The following is a 19,977-nucleotide window of genomic DNA, read 5'->3' as shown; positions in this document are numbered from 1 at the left end:
AACAAAATTGCTAAACCAACTGAGAAATATTTTATCTGCCCCTGCTCTTCTCTGGATAACCTCTGTTTTCGCTAGGAAAAGAAATACTGTTCTTCAAACCCTACCTGGATAACTATGCGTGCTTACTGTGATTCTGTAATTTCCCATGCCTGTGCGGCCCATCTAGGGGCAAGACATTACCAGGAAACCATCTCTAGTTGCATTAAGTTGTCAAATGACCTTAATATGAACGTCCTTGGATAGATGCCAACGATAGAATGCCCTTGTCATAGGATCTCTATATTGTACATGGAAATACAGATTCTGCAGATCACAATCTGTGAACTAGTCATGAGAAGCTAATGGGGGTTACTATCTGCAACTCCAAAGAATGAAGTTAAGGCTCTGCATTTTCTGTCACCATAGGGACAGCTGTGGTATCACTAACAATTACTGACAAACAGAAAAGAGCATGCCAAACAACTACGCCCAGCAAAAACAAGCATTGTTCCAGCCCTGCAGTGCTGGAACAAGACATATGCAAGAACTTCAGGAGATTTTTTCTAAAGTATTGTCAGTTAATACCAAAAGTACACATTCTCAATTCTCAAGTAATCTCAAGCACCTTGCAAGTAGCTCAACATGATATAAAAACATGCAGTCACCTGTGCTTCGCTTCTTAAAGTTTCATATTCTTAATTCTCTCTACTCATCTTCCTGGGTACACTTCTGCTCTCCTATTGCACAGGATGCTCAATCACTTTTTGCTCCCTTTACTGTTTCCCAGTCCAATTCTATCCACCTTGCCCACTCTTCTGAGATCTACTTATATTCCATTTCCCCCCTTAAGACAAAAGCTTGCACAGATACAAAAAAAGTGCCCCTGGCTCCATGGGCAGAAGGAAGCTTTTGTTTTCCTGGGTCATTCCTTCAACCCATGTGGCCCTTCAGTCCCACCATGTCACCTTCAGACTCCATTCTCCCTGCCACTTAGCAGCAGTTGGGCAGCTGCCTCTGCTGACAGCAGCCAAAACTGCAGTCCCAGGTGCTGAAGGTACCACATATAATCTATACTTATTTTAGCTGACAAGAAAGCATTATTTCAATTCTCTTGCTTCTTTCATCTTCAAGGGCACAAATGACACATTTCCAATTCCAATAGTGTGTATTTTATTTTAACATATATCACATCACATTGCAAGGAGAGAGACAGAATTGCTGGTAATCTAACAAAGTCTTCAAGCTCAACAACTTGAGTCCAAGTTCATTATCAAACGTAGAGACTCCTTTATCTAAAAATGCACGGTTACTCACTTCAAAACAATGTTTTGCAACTATCAACAAGGTAAGAGTCTACTAGAGTATCCAAGATTTGCTACTGTTAAAAACACACATAGGATGCAACCCACGTTGCCTCAGAAGGGGTAGAGACTACCAAACTTCTTCTTCTGATAACCTTCCCTTCACAATTCTCCTGTGAGGACCAACCACAAAACATTTCAGCATTGCAGTCCAAGTACCTACACTACCAGAGGATTGCTGAATGAATTGCCCATATTTATCCAGAGACTGATGAGTGTATTTCTCCACTGAAAAGGCTTGGCTTCTTCATAGGACCTTTCTGACAGGCAGATTTCTGGGAGGTCCATGTTATGTTGACCTCTCCTGTACTGTAGCCAGAAAAAGCAAACATAATGCTCTCATAAAAATTTTAAAGCTTATAAAAAATGAAAATATGTTTTAATGCCCTTTCCCCAAGTTGGGAACTTTAACATTCCCATCATCCCTCTCCTCGCACTAATTAAGAAACATTTAGCCAATTCTGAAGAACTCAAAATGGTTACTGGAAAAAAATGTTTACAACTTTCTGTTATTTCAAAATTTCTCATTACCTTCAAAGTGACTTGCATAGGGACTGAAAGTGTGATCCCCAAACTGTTCTGTATTCTGTGGACAATACAATGATCAGTATTACAAAATTCATGTACTGCCTCCAGCTTGATCCTGAACTGTAGACATTACAGGAATATCTACAGTTTGCTTTACGTGTACATTAAATGCTCCTCCCTTGTCTACTGTCATAAATTTTTCATAGGTATTGTTCCAAGGATGTGAACATAAAACTAAAGTGTACAACGCAGCAACACCTGACATTGTAAGCTGTTTTCCTTTTGAGATTGTCTGGCTTAAACTTCATGTGCTGCAGTGGAAAAAGTGTCGAGAAAGCCTCTTTAAAAGCAGTAGAAAGACAATGAGATGTACGGTATTTATAAATAATAATAAATACTGAAAAAAAAGAAAGCTTTTTTCTCCCAAAAGAAAATTAAACTCAAAAGCCTTTTGAAGCACATTGATGGAGCAAAACAAAAACCATTTCATTTTAGGACTTTGTTCTTCCAGAAGAATAAAATTTTTTTTGTGCCCAAGGTCTCTTATTTCCTTTCTCACTTCCTTTTATTTAAACTGTTAAACTGTATTAAACATAGAGCGATCCCCATTCTCTGCTATTTACTCCTACCTCTGCACCAGCTCCTCTACTGTGGGGAGAAATGCATTCATGCAGTTGAATAGTAACCCACTTTAGGAAACCAGCCCAACAAATGAACAAGAGAAAGCATCTTCTCAGCCAGGTCTCTTCCCCGAGCCTGTTTACTGTGCAGCCTCACAAACACTCGCCTCAGAGCAATGAAGGAATGACGCACCATCCCCATTCTGCAGCCAGGGAGAGAAACTGCTTTAATCAGCAATGCCGCTAAAAATGCAGATTGGACCACGTACAGCTCACGTGCACTGACTGCTGAGAGTTCCACTCTGAAGGACGCACCTCTCCTCTTACACACTGCACAGAGCTTGGAAAGGGTCTCTATTCACGCCCAAATCAATCAAACCACAGGCTAAAAGGGACAGTGCTGTTACCCCTCTCGACTTGCAGGTATATTTGATCTGATGCACTTAACTCTCCTGTAACAGGAGTCAAATCAGCTTGCTGAAACACTGGAAAATGAATTCAACATCAACAAAAAGTTAATTGCCTCAAGAACGACAGAGAACGCCCGGCCACAGGGGCAGCAGAGCTGCTATTTCAACGGGGACTACACTTAGGCTGGGTAACACAAATTGAAGCTGCAAAACAACTGAGAATTGTCAATTCTACCTCTGGAGGAGATGCCCGAGTCTTTGAGACTACATATTCCACACTCCTAATTATAGACCAGACAAAATTTGTTTTAATTAAACTTAAAATAATTAAAACTTCTTGTTAGTGTCCCTTGTCTTCTGGAGATCTGCTTGATTATTTGGCTAACATTCAACAGCTGATTTAACATTCCATGAACAGGACATACATAATATATGAAAAAAACAGTAATTATTACTCGAGAAAGAATCAAATCCTTGAGCTTGAAAAGTAAAACTGGATTCATACGTGGACAGATCAAACCACGTTCTCGCTATATAGAAATAAGGGAATTAACTCCCACATAGCCAAGATCAAACAAATAACTTGAAGAAAGGAAGAATGAAATTCAGCAAAGAGCTCAAAGTCAAACATTTCTCCTCCAAAGACATTTAAATTACCACTATTTACTGACAAAGACCAAGGAAATACCAGGATCTATACAGTAACTGAAAAGTAAAGGTTTAGGTGGGTCCTCTTTTATTCCATTTCTCTGTCCTGCAAGTTACAGTCCTACAACTCCCTACAGCATTTGCCTTTTGTGTAGCATATGTTGGCTTGCGTTCAACTTCAGATCCAAAATAACCCACACATTTTCCTCCTAAGGTCTGCTACTTAATCACATACCCCACATCCTGCATTTGTGCATTCATCTATTTGTACTGAAATGTACAACCTCACATTTCTTATCTCTGAACTTTCCTCTTTTTTTTCAGATCTCAGTATCTCTACTTTGTTCAAACAATTTTAAATTCTAGCTTGCACTTAGCACGTATACATGTAGTCAATGAAGTTACAACTGCTCCTATCTCTTTGCAAGAACTTCAGACAAACATTCTAATTGCCTGTCTTTAACTATTTGCACAATTACAGTTCACATCGACTCTTCCTTTCTGGAAATTGAAAGCTCCTCCTGCTGGCCTTGTGTTGAACTGAAGACAAACCAAAATCAATACTTGCCAAGAAAACCAAGAAAATACAAAAATGGGGCAGTAACATTACTGGTATTTTAGTATCTTTTGGTATTTGGTGTTGAGACAAACGAAGCTAAGAAAAATCTCACTCTTGCAGGAAGCATAGAATAAAAGATAATTCCAAGGATTCGCCTCAAAGAAACATATAATCCACACTATCAGAAACAGATAGTGTGAAATACGATTTTCTTCTTTCCATGGCAAACAAACTGCTGCTCTGACATAAAACCAGCAATCATTAATTATTTTTCTACTGCAGTTGAGGAATAAAAGCTAATATACTGACCACAAAGGCAGGAAATCCAAAGGTGACTCACAGTCACAAACATTCCTAATTACTCTTTTCATATAAAATTACCTTGAGAAACTACCATGGAGTTTTATTACTTTTGATCAGGTGTGATTTGCATAAAGAACCAAGAGGTGGCTTTACTGCTCAAAAAATAATTTTTATGAAGGTAACTACTCAATTTAAAAAAAACTTACAATGTGCTAACAGTCACGAGAAGGTTTGCAAGGCTCTACTTGAAAAGAGCACATCTATTCAGTAGAAGTTCAAAACAGATTTCCAGACACAGAACAGTTTGAGTCACCAGACTGTACAGTTAGATAATACTGTAATTATTTCAAGTACTATCAAGTACAAGAGAGAAATAAGGGATGTATTAATCAAAACTCATGTATACACAGATGAAGATCCAGGTTAACCCAGTAACACCAGCAAATATGAATCAGTAGCCATAACCTCAGAAGGGGGAATTAATTTACTGCCTGAAGTTCACTGCAGAGTCTGAATGCAAACATTAGCACTGTTCCAATTTTCTGAGATTGCCAAGTATTTCAGAGCTTGAGGAGAACAAATACTAGCAGAATAATCCCATCACTCAACTTTTTATACTTTGTATTTAATTGAATTACTCCTATTCCTCACACCCTTAGCTAAACAGTCAGGGGGGAGGGACAGGGATTGACAGACACCCAAAAAACCAAAGCCCTATATTGTAGGAGAAAAGAGGTCAGTCCCAACCAACATTAAATAAACCAGATCATCAAGCAAACAATTTTCAGTTCAGTGAAGAATTCTTTCATTCTAATGAGATCCACAATAACAGTTTAAATTATGCACATCTTCTGGCCAAAATCTTTTCGAGACGAGTTAATTCAACCTTGCTCATAACAAGCCCATACTTAGAATAACAGAATCATTTAGGTTGGAAAAGACCTTTAAGATCATTAAGTACAACTGGTTTACTGAACACCTATTCTCTTTTTTCCCACTCATTATCAAGTCTGCCAAATCAACCCTCCCATTTCCCTCCAGATCCTCTCCTTTCTGATTATGTGAGGCAAAAACTTTCTAGAGTGGCATATCATAGGTTTTCTCTTTACAGGCAGGAGTTGCAACAGAGCTCCCAGATCACGCCTCTTCGCTTTCCAATATGGTCAGCAGAGCACACTGCATGCAAGAACAGTTTTCACACAGAAGGAAAGATGGCACAACCTGGGCAAGTCACATTAGTTATCCCCTCATTATCCATACCCGTCTCCAAGAGTGGAAAAATGCTCCCCCTCAAAACCCTCTCCAGTATTCCCCACTTGTATCTCCAATTCATCTAGTTCTGCAGTTCTGATAAATAAGCCAGTCTCCAGCCATTATCACTGCTTGTGATATTGCCAGTCATGTCAACAGGGAAGGATTCGTTACTTTGGAACTCTGAAGACCTTTAAGACCTTTAGCAAGATACAAGAAGAAAGAGATGATAAGCAGAATTGTCCAAGTGCTCTACATATCCATTCCTCAGTAAAGGAAAGGGTGACCAACAACTTATTAAAAATACAGTAACCAAAAATAAAGATCACCAGTATTTTTCTTGAGAATACTCACAAGCCTGTGGCAGTCATTCCTTTATATTGTTCAGGCCCCGAGTTTAATAACAAATTAGGATGTAACATTTAAATGTGTTACATGTCTGCTCGCATAAGAAAAAACACACTTGCAAGACACAAACCAGTTTTCCAGAGTATTTTTCATTTTCATTTTGAAGCAGCACATGCTGGCAGTTGCAGCCAGGAACACTGGAATTGATCATGAGCAAAACATCCAATATGTTGTGCTGTTGCCATTAATATAATGGTATAACATGCTTTGAAATAAAATGTTGTATGTATAGAGAGCCACCAGTAAGTGGACATAGAGAAGAGGTAACAAAAATACTTTAACTATTATGCAAGCTATTTTTTAAAATCTTAGAACTTGTAATACATTCATCTTGCATGAGTCTTTTCAGTGGTACCCAGCGACAGAACAAGGGGCAACGGACACAACCTGAAACACAGAAAGTTCCATCTGAATATGAGGGAAAGCTTCCTTTACTTTGGGGGTGACAGAGGACTGGAACAGGCTGGCTGCCCAGGTTGTGGAGTCTCCTTCTCTGGAAATATTCAAAACCTGCCTGGCTGTGATTCTGTGCAACCTGCTGTAGGTGAATCTGCTTTAGCAGGGGGGTTGGACTAGCTGATCTCCCTTCCAACCCCAACTATTCTGTGATTCTGTGACTGAGGCTTGTGGAGTACTGAGTAGTCCTCATTCATCCTAAAATCCTAACAGCTAAGGAGTTCTGTCACCTTACATCAACAACAAGCAAAATGTCTTACACTATGAAAAATTCACTTTGAAAAGCAACTTTCCAGTATTAATGCCCAATTCTGCCAAATTATAAGTCCAGAAAGAAACTTTTACGTTACGCTGTTAAGTAAGTAGATAGCCCTCTTTAAGCAGAAGGATATTTTTAAAGATCTGTCTAGGCTTCGCAGTAATCAATTACCCCCAACAACTGTCCTCAGAAGATGAATTTAAAGGCAAATAAATTGTATTTGTCCAACACACGTTATTTCCTCAAGCTAACCTGACCTTTAACGACAAACACGCTTCCAAAATAAATAAATCGTATGCGCAAATGGAGTTAAGCCTTATTTATTTTCAGAGCTCAAACTCAGAAGCGCTACGTGCAAAAAAAACCCAAAAAAAAACAAAATCCAACCTGGCGTTGTAAAGTAAACGGAGAAAAAAAAAATACCCGTTTCAGGAACATACTGCCCTACGCCCGCCTCCTAAGTGTCGGAAAACAGAAAAAGCCCGACCATAAGCTCAGCACAGGGAGTTTAAAGGTCCGAAGTGCGAGTGGCCCGGGAAGGCAGAGGAGGGGCGGGCAGGGCGGGTCTGGCCCGAGCGCGGCCCAGCAGCGCCCCCAGGCGGCGGCGGCGCGGACCTGCCCCGGCCGTACCGCGCGGGGGGGGGAAGGGTGGAAAAAAAAATTAAATAAAAAAAAAATTTACAAAACCGCCGGTGCGAACGCGATTGTCCTTGGCAATAAAACTGAGCTGTCAATCGCCTTATTGGCTGACCGACGTCAGAACAATTCGCAAGCGTTACACTGTGCGTGCGGGCGCGACCGCTGTTTCCCTGCAGCTCAGCCTAAAAGACACACGCACACAGAAAAAAGCGAAACGTGAGTCATCATCGGGCTGCTGTGAAGATACTGTAGAACTTCCCACGAACAGGAAAGTCACCTAAAGACGATATAAACAACTTTAAACTTACAATGGGAACCCCAAGAAGCCAATTATTCATTAAATCATATGAAATACAACATAGCGCGATACAGATCCCGTGAAACACCACTCTTTACGGCCTGCAGAAAACGATGGCAATCCCATGAAACATTACACCCAAGTACAGAGACCCCGGAATGGGAGTGGTAGTGAAAAGAGAAAAATAATCATCACCTATCTTGTTTCTGAATAAGAAACACAATTCAAGTATTACAGTTGCGGGGCTGCTTCTTTACCATTATTTGTAAAAAAAAAAACCAACAAAACAAAACCAAAACACCGTTTAGCCAACGATAAAAGCAAAACCAAAAAACTCATTACTGCTTCTTTTAGGACAGAGGAATAGAAACAAGTAAACATTAACCACCCTTTCAAAATTTTGGAATTTCCCTTTGTGGAGGAAGGGATAAAACTGGTACAAATGTAGTTTTATTTCTGCTCTTACCTGATTAAAAAGTAATCCGGGGTTTTGAACCTCCCCTACCATGATGAATCATGGTCTTCCCGCACCAAGCCCCGCCGAGCAGCCTTACCTTAAAATTACTGGAGTTGACCCACGCTGTTAACTCGTCGATCACTTTGTCAAGGCGCTGCTGGTCCTGCTCCAGATCAGGGGACCTCGCCGGGTCGCTCAGGTACTCCAGCAGCTCCTGGCCGACCTGCATTCTGCGGCCCACGTCCTTCTGCTGTACCTGGTCGCAGAAATAATCCATACCGGCAGGCTCCATCTTCGGACGCTGCGGAAAAGTTTTTCGGAGACGAGGCGAGCGGCCTCAGGGTCGGGAGCGCGGCCAGGGCAGGGCGGGCGGCGGAGGGGGGAGAGACAGGGCCGCCGTCCTCATGGAGCCTCTCCCGTCGCTCTCAGCCCCGGCCCCGCGCCCGCCGCCCCCATGCGCACACGGGCGGCCGCCTCCCCTCCCCGCAGGGCGAACCCTCGGGCGGGCAGGGAGCGCGGGGCTGCGGCGGCCGGAGGGCTCGGCGGGAGCCGCCTACTGGGGCGCGGGGCTTTCCAGCCGCCTCCGCGCCGTCCCGAGGGATCCCGGCAGGGCTCCCGCCGCCGCCCCTCCTCTTCCCCCGCCCGCCGGGGGACGGGAAATCGAACCCGGGAACAGGCGCTGCGGCTGGAGGGGCTCGCATGCACCCCGGCCGCGGGCTCAGGGGGTTCCGACGGGAGGAGCGATCCCTGGGCCGCCGCTCACGGGCACCGGCGAGGCCGGCGCGGACCTCTCATGCTCCTGGCGCCGCGGCCTCCGGCCTCTTCTGCCTGCCCGCGGGGCGCCTCCCAAACTTTCGCCGCGGCGGGTCTCAGCGCCTCTCGCTCCCCTCCACTGCGGGCCGGACCGGGCGAATCCCCCTCGGAGCCGTTCACGCTCCGCCGCGCCTTCCCCCCCACCGGGCTCTGCCGCGGCGGCGCCGCCTCCGTCCCGTTGAAGTTGCACCTCCTGCCGCCGCTGCCGCCCCGGCCGGCGCCAGGCGGACACACACCGGGCGTGGCCCGCGCGGCCCCGCCTCCCGCCGCGGCTCCCGCTTCCCCTGGGAGAGCGCGCGCCCGGGCTGCGCGTCCCGCCCCGCGCTGCGGCGGGATGGGATGGATGGGTGGGTAGACGGACGGATGGACAGCACACCCGACTGCCCCGGCGAGACCCTGCGGGTCGTGTCCGGCGGCGGCGGGAGGCGCATGCGCTGCTCGCCGCGGTGCCAGCCCGGTGCCCTGGGGAGAATGGAGAAGTGTTGGAGAAATGGGAAGCGGTGCGAAAGGTGCCAGGGTGCTCGGGTGCTTTCCTCCCTCCTTGCCTGTCTTCCCCTTCCCAGCGCTGTCCCGGCTTTTCCCAGCGATGCCCTGCAGCCTCCCTCGCCTTGCTCCGTGCTCAGATGTGAGGGGGGAGGCCCCCGCGGAACCATCCCGGTACGCCGAGCGCGGTTGGACCTGCAGCTCTGCTGTCCGCAAAATGGGGTCCGGCATCCGTGTTCAGTAGCACTCAAGAGAGACGTGGGTTATTTCCTTCAGAGCTGGGTAACACCTAGGTGCTCAGTGCTATTCCAGAAATCCAGCGCAACCCACGGGACTTCCCATACCATTATTTACACAGAATCACAGAATTGTTAGGATTGGAAGGGACTTCGGGAGATCATCTAGTCTGATCCCCCTGCCAAGGCAGGGTCACCTAGAGCAGGTTACACAGGAACATGTCCAGGTAGGTTTTGAATGTCTCCAGAGAGGGAGACTCCACCACTTCGCTGGACAACCTGATCCAGTGCTCTGCCACCCTCCATGGAAAGAAATTCTTTCTCATCTGAGGTGGAACTTCTTGTGTTTTAGTTCATGGCCGTTGCTCCTCATCCTGTTGCTGGGCATTTGGCCAGCATCCTCTTGGCACCCACCTTTGAGTTACTTATATGCATTAATGAGACCCCCTCTCAGTCTTCTCTAGACTAAACAGACCCAGCTCCTGCAGTCTCTCCTCATAAGAAAGATGTTCCAGACATCCAGACATCTTTGTGGCCTTCCACTGGACCCTCTCCAGTAGCTCTTTGTCTGTCTTGTACTGAGCAGCCCAGAACTGCACACAGAAGTTCACAGTTGGTAACTTCCCAAGTAAAGCCCCAGCATGGCTGACCCACATGGAGACTGCCAGGAATTGACAGAAACCCTTTAGTGGGCTGTGACGTTACTTCAGGTGTTGTTTTAGGATCAGTTTAAACTATTCCAAGTCCCCTTGATGTTAGAGAAGGGAAAGGCAGCTCTGTTCTCTCCCTCCCTCTGCCTTGGGATGCGTTTGTGTGGCCTCTCAGGCTTTTGAAGGTATGGTTGTGGCTTTCACATGCAGGGAAAGGAAAGGAGAGGAGGTCACTTTCCCCTTCCTCATACCCAAGCTGCTCTGCTTGGCCCCCGTGCTGGACCCTGCATGCACTGACCACTTGGGTTGATTTAATATGGGCTAAATTACAGGGTTGGAGTCAGTGAGCTGGGCTGGTTCTTGGATCCTATGGGCGGAAGCAGAGGACTCGGAAGGTGGGAAGCGTAACAACCCCTGCCAATGGCAATGGGTAGCAATGTTGGTCTCCTGCCCCTCCGATATTGGGAGAGTTCACCTTACGCTAAACTGGAAGCCACTGTTGTTACAGGCAGTCATTTTCTTCCCCTGCTGTCATATATACAGTTCCTTCCTTATATATACCCCACCTTCCTTACAGAGGTGGTGGTTATTTGTCTTCACGTAAACAGTTCAGGGAGATAATATTTTTTTCATTTTTCTCCCTTTTTTATCACATAACTAGCTTTTTGCTGATTCAGATTCCTAAATTTTCTCACTCTAGGGTTAAGCCAGAGTTGGAGCAGGGAAAGTAGAAGCAGATGGCTGGAAGCTGAATGGGGCAGACAGAGGCTGGTGGGACCTCATTCAATAGTAGCCTTTGTGTTGTGAAACCTCAGCTTAGTTTCAAGACAGCACAGTCTGACTGTCTCATTTGCCTCGTTAGTCTTAACACTGGAGAATGGTGAGCCTGCAGGAAAGCAGGGTACTCCCTTCACTTGGCTGCAGGACTTAGACAGGTATAAGCTGAGGAACCACACCTGCAAATTGCTGTTTCACAGCAGTGTAAACCAAACTAAATTGGTACTACAGTATTCCTACTTGTCTATTTCTCACAAATTCCATTCTCAGCAATTCTGCACTTTTCTTCTGTCTCACTGATCTGGAAAAAAAAACCCAAAGAGATCTCCATCCACAGGCATGGCAGGAGGCAAGACCACAAGCAGCCTCTTGTTGATTTTGGTGGTATGTGGCAAACTGAGGATCCCATGCTTCATCAATCCCTAGGCATTACAGTAATGATGATGGTTAAAAACATTAAAGATGCCTTTAAAACAGAAATGTATGTATTGTACTTTGAGATTATTATAATTTTACAAAAATATTACAGACTGCTCATCATGTTTTCACAATGGATTTGATTTCACTGTGCACATATAAAAAAATGTAATTTTGAATGGAGCTGAATAGTTCTCGTCCTGTGTGTGCAATGCCATTTACAAAGATAGATTATGAAAACTGTATGGAATTACAGGTTGCTTTAATAGGAAAATGGAACCCTAGAAACTTCTGGAAATGGAAAAATAAATATCAGAAAAATGAAACTGGATTGCTATGAGTTTTTTCAGTGCACTCAAATCTGATTCACTGGTGTTGCAAGTTTGAAAATCAAATTTCTTGCTGTGAAAGTTTTGAAAATAACTTGATCTAGTAACATTGGCTAAGTAGAAAAGACCTGAACAGATGATACGGAACTCTTGAAGTATCAACAACTGTGAACAGTTCCTGTCCTGTCCAACAACTTTCCAAAAACAAAACCCAAAGTGATATAATATTTGCTTTTCTTTACGGTCCGATTTAATGTTAGTTTCTGAAGAAATAAAATCCTAAGCAAAAAGAGAGGGTGAAGCTCATGGTACAAGCTTTTTTGAATTTCTCTTGATTCAAAGCAAATATACTGATTAGGTAATCTAGTTGCTGTGAATAGCATTGAAGCTGAGGGGAAGGGCAAAGTATATTAAGAAACACACTTGAAATATCGAAACTATTTTGTCAACCCCGAGACGACATCGCAAAGCTATGTTAAGGGCAAAAATCATGCTGTGATATATGGCCTGCCTTTTTTTTTCCCCCGTTTCACATAATAAATGTTTTCTTAGAAAATGGTAGAAAATAATTGCCTCACTGTAAAATCAGAGGATTAGACTACTGTATTTCATCATGTTACTGCCTGACATGACTAGTGCCTCTATACTGTATTGATTATTGATATGCTGTTTGATGTACTGTTATTGATGTAACAGCAGAAAATTGGTAGCCTTTTTCTCACTGAGGTGCTTTATAAGATCAAGGCAATTTCATTTGAAATCTTAGCACTGAGAAGAATTATCTTTTTTTTTTTTTTGTGGGATAAATAAATGTTTCTTGATTTTTTCCTCTGCAAACAAATAGCATTTTGATTTGGCAAACAGAGCTTCTAGTTGCTCATTTCCTACTTTAGCAAGACAGAAGTAGCACTCCAATACTGAATTTAGAGCAGACCCCCATCTAGGACAAATGACATGGTTTTGTTGTAGATGTTCTCACAAGGTCCTAGTGGACTTTATACCTAGGGATGTGGGCTAGGCTCCAAAAAGAAGGCATTTTCACTCAAGCCAAAGATCTTTTAAAGCCTCTTATTCTCAGTTAAGGAGATTGCTTCCTTTGGAATGCAATCTTCTTTTTGATATGCAAGCATGTGAGCATAAATCCACTACTCTTGTGTATTTGTACAATGCATAATATTTGTAAAGCAATTAAGCCCTGTAGTAATTGAATGGAGAATCAAAATTTTCTTCAGTCTTCTCACTGTGATTTGCCAGCAACCAGGGCAATTACAGCAGGAGCTGAGGTAAATGACACTAATCCAGTGAGGTGCATTTCCAACCTGAACTGCACACCAAACCTACACCCCCATCCCATACGAGTGTGCTGCACAATTATCGCACGTATCCTCCTGTTTTGAAAAAGGCGAGAATTGCATACACAGGCTGGGGAGGGAGGCTGCCATGCTCTTTGTTCCTTTGACTGATAAGTGAGTGTGTACTGTGCTTCAGGCTCTGTTTCCACCCTCCTTCCCTGCCTAGCAGAAAACTAGAATGGGACCTCATGCAACCTAGTTATGGATCTTCTGTAGCAAGCCTGTCAGTTATTCCAGCAGAAAAGCTACTTCCACGGGCTGACTTCCCCTTCTGAGAAATCCTTCCCACACAGAAGCTATAACTCCATCTCTGAAAAAACCATAAAAATCCCCTAAAAACTCTCTGATAAAAAGGTCTCTTTATCGCAAATAGCAAACACAGGCCATAATAAAAAAGAAGAGTGAATTTAAACATGAGTCACTCAGGAAGCTCTGATAAATTACACTTTATGTAGCCTAGGTTGACACTCAAGAAACCCATGAGAAAGTTGTCCTTCCTGTTGGATTCCTCAGCAGCTGGGATAGAACTTCTACATCATGTTCCACCCTGGTAACTTGAAGCAAATGTTCAGATTGCATCTTGAAGGTGGTGTCCTTCAGTCATATACTACCTTTTAATGTCTTCTGGAACACCCATAGGCTTTTACTTGTTTATAGGTTGGAGATCAGTACATTGAGAATTTTCTTAATACTGCCAGGAGGTAAAGTACTGCGCTATTTTGTAAGCTATTTTAAGCAGAAAAGTGGCAGGTTTTGTTATCCATGTTTTATAGATATTTATTTTGCATAGTTTGTTACATTAATTGCAAAAAGATGATGTGCATCTTTTCAACCTGAATTTATCACCATTAATAACTTTTAAGAGTAATTTCAATTCCTCCTTCTGAGATTAATAATATCAGAATAATGAAGTAATAAATGTCTTCTGAAAATAAATAAATAAGTCATGAAGGAACATTCTGATGATGATGTTGCAATATATGTACCAAGCTGGTTGAAGTATTGCCCATTTTTCTCACAAGGCCTTAAAGATAAGTTAAATGTAACTGTATTAAAAATGTACTTGGTGAACTCTGCTACATTTCAGCTTGTGCCATGAATGTTCTTGAAATTACATATTTAATAGAGATTGCAGTCATATGCTTATTTGTAAAAGAGCAGCTGAAACTAGTAGTCTGGTATTTTTCTTGTACGTACTAAGTTAATTTGATTACAGAAATAGGGTGTGAGGGGAGATCACACCAATGCCTGATTGCTGGATTACTCCAAGGCATTAATTTGTTCCTTATTGTCAAATGTGTTTTAACATGTAGACACTACAATTAAATAATTTACCCTGATAAATCTTTTATGAGTCATTTGTTAATTTTCTTGATTCATGTGATGTAGAGAAGGAAGAACAAATGAAAAACTATGGGTAATAAAAAATAGTGTCAGAATTAACGTGTAAGTTGCCACTTCTCTTTTATCATATTAGTCTACCATGCCTTATATAATTACTCAAAGCACTGCTACATAACTTGGTATCCTTTATGTCCTCTCTGCACAGTGACAGAGATGTTTGTCTCTAGTGGTATAACTATTTAACTGTGATTTGTCAAGCAAAGGATTGCATCTCTTGTGCAGCACGTTAGTTTGCTAGACCTTTATCAATTGTATTTTTATATCTTTAAATTTCTGTGGTGGAATATGGTATGCCAGTGTTGTGTGTAAAAGCTTAGTTGCTTTATAATGATTTCATGTCATGCTGGAAAAAATTTGGGATGCAATAGCTCAACATAATAGTCCATCAATATAAAATTTTCTAAATTTTTAAACTTAATAAATTTATTAAGTTTATATTTAAAATACCTGTGAGAACTACTTCAATGTAGATGCAATTACCTCTGTATTGTCATGCTACTGTTTGTAACAGCAGTATGACAGAACTAGGAAAGGATCCAAAATACTTGTTTCATCTGACCTGAAAAGTAAAAACTAGTGAGCACACAGTGTACTGCACAGCAGTATCAAGGGACGTGTAGCTGGGTGCATTTTGGCCTTGGAATGGTAAAATCTCTGTTCTTGCAAAATAAGTCACAGCATTTTCATTATCTGCAGGAAGATTGCAAGACAGTGAATGCACTGAAGAATATGAAAAAATGTGCAGAGTGTCATCTTTCTCATCACACAGATACAACTTTCCAAACCAGGCAGTGCGGTGATACTCATCCTAGTAACACTAGTGCAGTGCCAGACTCTGCCCCCGTTTGCACAAAGCAACCCACTTCTCACTACGTGGGAATTAGAAGGGAAACGGAAAAACATTTATAGTCTGATTTGTTTGTCTATGGTTTGGCTTGCTTTTGTTTCTGTAATGCAAGCCCTGCTATAAATAGGACAGACTCAGCAGTCATTTACTACTCGAAGAAGTCTGACATTAATTACCAGTATTGATCAAGGAAGGTTTTCTCAGGTAAGAAGTTGAAGGGTTCTTTCTCAAAACAAGAGGAAGTTTTCTTTACACGGATATTGTTTAACAAATACAGACGTTTGCATACATATAGTTTAATTTTTTTTTCCCATAAAGTATTGCACTCATTTGTACTCAAATGTCGGGATTAAGGTGACCGAATTTTTTGGCTGTTGCCTAATTCTGACATGCTTTCCTCTGCAGTTTGCTAAAGTTGTCTGACTGCTTGAGAGCTCCCTCTCGTGGTAAATACTCCTTCCTGGAAGATCTTCGCAAGTATTCCCGACCGAAGGCATGTCGTTGGAACTTTACCTACCGTATCTATTACCGATAACGCTGTGCAGCAACAGAAAGAATCCAAGCTAGCTGTTGTTGCAGATAATTTTTTTTTTTTGTTTGGCTGTCTGCCCTTCTCACATAGAAACCTACTGGTTTGTATGGATGCAAATATCGGTATTTTGGGGGAAATTCTGCAAATGAGTATGAATATGAAAAAAATGTAAGTATTCATTTGTGTTCTAGGGGGAAAAAAGGTCATGGATTATTTTATTTTTTACCTTGAAAAGAATAAATTATTGTCCTTGTCTAGAACAGTTTGGGGTCTCTTGTATCTAGGTTGGTGCTGTTGAACCTGCAGCGTAAAGCTGACTGTACTTACTACAGCCATCAGCATCTTTGACCAAATACACACTGTTATGGGTCTATACTGTACAAGGGTGTGTTTCTATTAAATTGCTTTGCAGTTCAGAACTGTCACCCACTCTGTGCAGGAGGCGTTCTAAGGGTTTCGGAAAAAAAAGGGTTCAGACATTCTCCTCCCTCCCTCCCCCACCCCAGGTCTTGACCTCCTGTGCCTCACCTGGGAAAAGTTGTGCATCTGCAGCATCAGGGACTAAAGCAGCAGCCACAAATCCTGCAAACCTCTTGCACAACGTGGTGTAGTCATTGCAGCTGGCTCTTTGTGTCTCCTGTGAGAGATGCTGAGTCACTCTTTCTGATATCTCTGCACCAGCCGACACAAGGGAGTGGGAAGGTTGCTTCTAAGAACACAGAGTGCACCAATTCTCCCTGTTTTCCTGCGGTTAAAGTGATAGCCTGTACAGATGTCCCAAGCTAGACAGAATAATACATTTTAGAATGAAAATTTAAATGAGATAATAGCTATAAATGCAGTTCTGAAAATAACAGTACTGTAAATCAAGTAAAATAGTGGGAAAAGTAGGGTAGATTATGGGGGAAGACAGTAAGATTAGTTTTGTGTATGAGGGTTCTGAATTGCATTGTTTAAATTAAATGTAGTTGAATTCATAGTGTTTTAATGATCAGTAAGTAGAGCACTCTGTCAAGAAAATACAGCTTTTAGTCACGTATAGCTATCTAACTGGGAAACAAGTAACAAAACCATATGAATCCAAGCGGCTCAAATTCAGGTAATTTTTGAAAACTGAGACTGGATTCAGATCCTATGACTCTGACCAGTATCAGGGAATGGGCTTGCTCTTTTCTTTTTTTTTTTATGTTTCCAGAAAGAGGACAAGGTACTGATGTGATGTATACTGATGGGATCTCTTAAAGAAAACACGTGGAAATAAATAATAATTACTTGAAGTAACAGAAATTAGTAAAAGTTTCTTCTAATTAAAATGTAATGTAATTGTCAGAACTTAAAAGATAAATTGTTTTGTAAACATACATGCACAAATTTAATTGAAAACCCAACATATTTCAAATAATTATTCAAGACAACTTCTAGCTTTTCTTTGTTATTTCTTAAACCCATGTAGATGTTCAGTTTACTTCCCAATAAATTCTATAGCCAGTAATTTTAGTGGTGTACTCAACAGTGCTGGATTAATGGTTAGACTTAATAATGTTAAAGGTCTTTTCCAACATAAATGATTCTATGATTCTAATTTGTTTGATCCTAACAGACACCTTTTTACACATCTGTATAAAGAATTTGATAGTCATTTACCCTAATCCATAAAGTTGCAGTTAGAACTTTCATAAACCAATTCTTAGGTGCCAATTTATGGATATTTTATTAAAAATTTTAGGTACTTCACTATTTTCACATTCTAGAATGGAAATGGTTAGAGAAGTGAATGTACAGATTTGAAACACAGTAACTTTGAAGAGACAAAATTTCTTAGAGTCAGATTATGAATAGGGGGTTTGTTCCCCTTTTAGAGCATCTATCTTTCCATTGAGAGAATTCACTGATCCACACAGCAGGTCTGGGGGACTATTTCACTAAAGACAAGATAAGAAAAACGTGTCATCATACAGACAAGAATGCAGTATAATGTTTTTTATATATAAAACCCAAAGTAATACTATGCAAATTCATGGCAGCAAAAGCAGACTCTTTTTAATCTGCTTTTAACTCAGTAACTATAATGTCTGTGATGTCTCAATTATGAATTCCCCTTTTTTTAATATTGTATGACTCATAGCATAGATATTCTTGTATTCATTGCCAGCATTTGAAGACAATAACCAGCCTATTTAGAAGTAAATTCCTATTGAAGTCAAAATTTCTGCAGGAGGGGGTTTCTGCACACCAAGGTATCCAGTGTTATGGATTTCCAGAACATATACCTGGTGCATAAGTGAGCAAGCATGTCAGTGCTCAGAGTGGCAGCAGAGGGAAACCCCCAGCATGGCACGCACCTGTCTTTGCAGTGGATGTCTGAACCATCCCCTTTGCTGACTCTAATGGATGTCACGCCAGACACTTACAGCAAATCAAAAATGTATATAAGTGAGTGACTAGCTAAAAAATTATCTGTAACCAGACTTCTAGTTCATTCAGTTTAGATAACTGCTTATGTTAAACGTTAGCTCATTTTAAACTAGTTTAAACCCCAATCTACAGCCTGATCATTTTGGAAAGAAAAGACTGCACAACTTCAGCTAAAGTAATATCAATGTAGTGACAAATAGTTTTGGGGTTTTTTTCAAATAAAATAATGTTCTTCATTCTTAGGTCTTGACAATGTAACTTTTATTCAAGGATCCTGGTATCAAGAGAATGTTCTTCAGGGTTCCCAAGGGACCCCGTGAACTGCACAGGGATCATTGCAGTGAGGACTGCAGCCAGAGTAGGCTGCTACGTAAGGGAAGTCACCAGCTGACGAAGTCGGAACAGGGGCCTCACTGTGCCCTGTGCCAGAGTAAGGCAAGCAGAGCAGTCCTCTGGCAGTGCCCAGGGTCAGCCAACAGCCTGGTGGCTGCCAGTCAGGTCTGCAGTCACAAAGGCAGGTCCCAGGTCAAGCCAGGTTTCTTGACTTGGTGAGGTGCATGGCTTGGGTGCACCACAGCCACACTGTACCTCAGATAGGGGCCCAGGGTGAGAACTGGAGCTTAAATGCCACTCCCAAGTGAAGCAGGGAAGCCTCCAGAGGGGCTTCTCATAGCTCTTTCTTACTCACCAGCTTTTCACAACTTTTTGATCCAAGGTTACACAGCTATACCACATCACTGCTGGCCTCCAGAATAGGCAGTCAGGCCTCTGCAAGGGGAATGCACCCAGAATCCTCATACTGTGGATTTAATCAAGTATTTCTGGTCTCTGATTTCTTGGTTGCAATTAAAATAAACTAATTTCCTACCTCTGTATATGCTCTCTTATTTTCTGAAATGTAAAAATACATGTTTCTTTATGCGTATGAGAATGGCAGTGTTCTTTTGTCTTAAACTCTTTAAACATCTGAATGTAAAACTTGCATCCCACTTCTGTCACAAAGCTATGTGGTTAAGGAGGGGTAAGAGCAGTAGAACCAGTCCATCTGAACTACAGGTCTGAGATGGACCTGAATGACAACATCTAAAATTTCAACATAGAGTCTGGTTTTCCACCCACAGTTCACTTTTCTTTATCTCTGTGGTTTTGCTGTGGACCATTATAAGTCTAAGGACTAGTTTCAAAATTTTAGCTACAGACTGGCACTGAGATTCAGAAATCCAGAAAATCCTGTTATGATGAGGTTTAGTGTTAGTCCTTACCTAAGCACAACTTCCTTTGAGTGCAGTGAGTTGCTTAAGTCTGAACTTCCAAAGTATGCCCAAAAATAGGAATGAAGCACATCTTGGCAATGGCTACAATTCCTCATATTTACGAAAGCAATCATGGGGCATGATGACATTTTCAAAACTAGCATCCAGTTATATGTATTTTTGGAAAACCAAGTTGAGACATACTTCAATAGAGAATGTATTATTCTTCCAATTTTATTTTTCTGAAGTATGTACGATGAAAAGAAAGTGCTTTCCAATAATCCATTTTATTT

General features: G+C 42.0%; 1 protein-coding gene across 31 annotated transcripts in view; it reads right to left on the bottom strand.

Annotated features, from left to right (window-relative positions):
- Positions 1-16,586, bottom strand: part of CLASP2 (cytoplasmic linker associated protein 2) — a 155,205-nt gene extending 138,619 nt beyond the window's left edge. For 4 of the 31 annotated variants that reach the window (XM_027675726.1, XM_027675731.1, XM_027675729.1 and 1 more), the window contains exon 1: positions 8,274-8,735. In XM_027675726.1, coding sequence (XP_027531527.1) covers positions 8,274-8,468 — 195 coding nt within the window. In that variant the 5' untranslated portion in view covers positions 8,469-8,735. Of the gene's footprint in view, positions 1-4,614; positions 4,633-7,205; positions 7,236-8,185; positions 8,247-8,273; positions 8,737-16,544 lie in introns of those variants that run through there. The other 27 variants (XM_027675741.1, XM_027675738.1, XM_027675766.1 and 24 more) reach the window with 12 other exon arrangements.
- Positions 16,587-19,977: the final 3,391 nt, after the last annotated feature.

This window comes from Neopelma chrysocephalum, unplaced genomic scaffold (genome assembly GCF_003984885.1).
Source record: "Neopelma chrysocephalum unplaced genomic scaffold, ASM398488v2 Primary Assembly neopelma1_26, whole genome shotgun sequence".
Lineage (NCBI taxonomy): Eukaryota > Metazoa > Chordata > Aves > Passeriformes > Pipridae > Neopelma > Neopelma chrysocephalum.
The sequence above is the reverse complement of the archived record's forward strand: the minus strand, read 5'-3'. Positions and strand labels throughout refer to the sequence as shown.